At 36.2% G+C, this 3936-nt stretch overlaps 1 protein-coding gene across 1 annotated transcript; it reads right to left on the bottom strand.

Moving 5' to 3' along the window:
- Positions 1-275: 275 nt before the first annotated feature.
- Positions 276-2482, bottom strand: LOC119809610 (olfactory receptor 8B3-like). The gene is made up of 2 exons (XM_038322537.1): positions 2472-2482; positions 276-1212 (listed from the first exon to the last, which is right to left on the bottom strand). Exons 1-2 carry the CDS (start codon positions 2480-2482, stop codon positions 276-278), a joined length of 948 nt encoding a protein of 315 aa, XP_038178465.1.
- Positions 2483-3936: the final 1454 nt, after the last annotated feature.

The raw sequence follows: 3936 nt of genomic DNA on the forward strand, positions 1-3936 counted from the left end.
CACCACCAAGCTGTGATAGTATATCTTTACAATATGCATATGACTTATATGACAAAAGATGATTTTGATAGTTATATTTAGTCGACGGAGAAAGCACTGAATATGGAATCAGCCATTTCAAAGAGACATAATAAAACACCATTCTCCAACATCATGCTGAAAAAGGAAAATATAAATTACCCCAGTACAATGAAGATGTGAAATAATGAAGCAGGCACCACACCTAGAAAATCATGGATTTGTGACTCTTTGTCACCAAGACATTAAGTTTCTTATCAAAACTTTCTCCTGTTTAGAGTTTTGCTAAGGGCAACTTTAACATCTTTGTTTCTCAAGCTATAGATTAAAGGATTCATCATGGGGACCACAATGTTATAGAAGACAGATGATACTTTTCCTTCATCCAAAGATCCAACCGAGGAGGGTTTTAGGTACATAAATGCACATGATCCAAAAAATAGGGAAACAGCAATTATGTGGGAACTGCAGGTGCTGAAGGCTTTGGATCTTCCTGCAGTGGACCTTATCTGGAGGATACTAAAAAGGATAAAGCCATAAGATATAAAGATTACAATACTAGGTACAGTGATATCTTTCCCCCCTACAATGAAAATCTCTATCTCATTGACATAGGTGCTAGTGCAGGAGAGCTTCATCAAAGGCAAGAGGTCACAGAAGTAGTGGTTGATGATGTTTCCAGCACAGAAGGTCAGTCTCAGGATGCATCCAGTGTGGATCATGGCACCAAAAATCCCCATCAAGTATGAACCAAGCATAAGATAGGAACAGACCTTTGGGGACATGGCAACATTATACATGAGTGGATTGCAAATAGCCACATAGCGATCATAGGCCATTGCTGTAAGGACATAACATTCAGAGATGACAAAAAAACAAAAGAAGTAGAGTTGAGTCATACATCCTGCAAAACCGATAATATTCTTCTTTAGTACAAAGTTCATCAGCATTTTGGGTGTAACAACGGAAGAATAGCAGAGGTCTATGAAAGACAAGTTAAAGAGGAAAAAGTACATGGGGGTATGAAGGTGAGGGTTCAGCACAATTAGAATGATCAAGGTCAAATTTCCCAAGGCAGTTATCAAATACATTACTAGAAAAACAAAGAACAGGGGTATTTGCAGGTCAGGGTTGTCTGTTAACCCCAAGAGAATGAATTCCTTTACCAAAGAGCCATTTGTCAGAACCATTCTTCTCTAACAGAATCTGTGAAGATACAACAGAAACAGTGGAAGTATCAGAGAGAATTTACAAATGCTTGTTCTCTCATACATCTGTCACTTATGCTGGGAGTGCCTGGAAATCACCCACAGGGTTGCTATAGTCTATGGGAGGCAAAGTCAAGAGATGCTAACCAAATAGCAGAATGATTCAGTCATAAAATATAATTAAGTTCTGGATACTCAGAGTTCAGCATGTTAATAATACTTAATAAAACCTTGCTATAGAATTGAGTGAGAACTGATTACATTTTACTATTGTCTTCTCATTTTATTTATGTTGTGTTTGCTTCAAACACAAAAAAGCCAGTTCATGTGGAAGGGAGGCCTATGTGACTTAGCTACATGTTGGGCATCTCATAATGAATAAATTGTTCAATACAAGTTGTAAATCATATATGAGTTGCTCCAGATTTCAGGATACTAGAAATTTCTTACATAAAAGTTTGACATTGGCATAAATTTCATAACATCCATTGAAATAACATATAGACGGATCAATTGTGCATATATATACACACATATGTTCACACACATATATTTTATTTATTTATATTTAATTAAATATGTATATATATAGTTAATGAAAAGAGGCCAAGAACTTGACAGAGAGCATAGACTTCTTTTTTATCACTTTAAACTATCCCATGAAAAGTTTAGATAATCTTAAGAAATTGAAGCAAAAAATTTAAATATTAATTTGTCATAATGACAGGGCTGTGTTATGTCAAAGAATAATATCTAAAGACAAGATTTAGTGTTTCTTGGATTCTAAAAATCTGAGAAGACAAAAATCTTTTGTCATATTTCTTGGAAGTCTTTCTGAAATGCGGCTCATAAAGTGTAATGTAAACCTTTAATCATCTGAATCACTAGATAAAAAGTAAGTCACTTTACCTGGGTTCACTCTTCGCATTGGATAAAACAGAAGATTTTATGTATTCTACTCCTATTTTATGTATTTCTCTGCACTTGCCTGTTAGCACACAGTAGAATCTTCCTCAGTCTATTTCCAGAGCACAGAAACCAGTCATAAAATTGAAAGGAGGTGATTTCTTCTGCATGCTAGTCCATGATATATCTTTATGTCCTAAGGGAATCAGGTATGACCTTCTCTTAGGGATTGGTACATCTTTCATACTTATGCCAATATTGAACTCCCATATCTCATTGACCTTCATCTCATAAGGGAAATCCTTTATTTTGGTTACTTTTTGCTCTGTTTGTGAATACTGTACAGTCATATTCCATAGGGTTCCTTTAAAATCTTCTTACACTTATTTCAAAGTTTTCAAAAATGTGGAAATGTATGTAATGTATCATCTCTTGTGAGATTATCCAAAGCAGTTTTTAGAAATTTTTTTTTACTGCATTTATTTTCAATGACCAGAATCAAACTCACAAAATGAACTCTGCGCCTGAGTAAGCACTCTGTCCTGAATCAGCATTCCCATCCTCCGGAATCACTTTTGCCATGTTTAATTTTGTCTTAGTTAGTGTTTGTTCTTTTGCTGTGATGAACAACCATGATCAAGATACTTTGTAAAGTGAAGGCATTTTACTGGGGACTTGTTATACTTTCAGAGCACTGGTTAGTTCAAGCACAACATGATAGAGAACACTTGGGAGGCAGTCATGGGCCAGAGCAATATCTTAGAGATCACATCTAATCCACAAGTTGCAGGCAAGGCAGGACCTGGATTGTTTTTTTTGAAACTCCCAGGTCCACACCCATTAACAGAGCTCTTCAAGAAAGACAACAACTACTCCATCAAGACCATTTCCCCTAATCCCTTCAAAAGAGTTCTACTAAATGGGGACTAAGTATACAAACATATGATCCTATGAGGACCATTCTCATTCAAACTACTATATACCCTAACTAAATATCTAAAATATTTAAAGTAAGTATGCTGCTCAGTCATTAAATATAACAAAATATTAATGAGGCCAATGATTATTTTACACTCATCATAATAAGAATAAAGGGTATGTTGCTAGATAGACAAGTTACTAAACAATTCTGTTTCCCTAGTTCATTTGTGTAAAATAGGAATGGTTAAATTGCTGGGGGTTATTTTGATTGCATTCTGACACCTCTGAGACTGCCAGTAAAGTCTGCTTTGAATCAGAGGGTGTAGCTAGCTACCAGCTGACCAAAAAATAGCCATAGAACTTTTGGAGGACCAAGGACAGATAGGGACTGAAGAGACACACAGATAGAGAAATAGTAGGGCAAGGCTTGGAGAGAGTCTTGGCCCCTTTTGATCAAGGATGAGAGCGAGGGGTGGTCATTGGTTACTTTTCTGATGCTTCTCTGATCATTGAGGTTTTTACCCTGATATTCCCAAGTATTCTAAAGAATAATTAGATAAACACTTTATTAAGCTATCATTTATTTTTTTCTGATCACTTTTGATTACATAAAAAACATGATATTTTTTTAAAGCAGCTGCTGTCCTGGTCCAGAACAGGGCAATGAGTTAGTCCACCCAATATATACCTAATCTTTGAACTGTTGGAGTATGTGAAGGGGACAGATCTGCAAATGCAAAGCTACTAGATCTCCATGACACCAGACAACATGAGGATATCTAGAATAAGACCCATTGAGGGTCCAGTATTGATAGGGTCACAGAAGCCAGAGGCCTTGAGCCAATGATCCATTGCAAAGAACACTTACAGGTAAAGATGTGTG

The sequence above is a fragment of the Arvicola amphibius genome, chromosome 3 (genome assembly GCF_903992535.2).
Source record: "Arvicola amphibius chromosome 3, mArvAmp1.2, whole genome shotgun sequence".
Lineage (NCBI taxonomy): Eukaryota > Metazoa > Chordata > Mammalia > Rodentia > Cricetidae > Arvicola > Arvicola amphibius.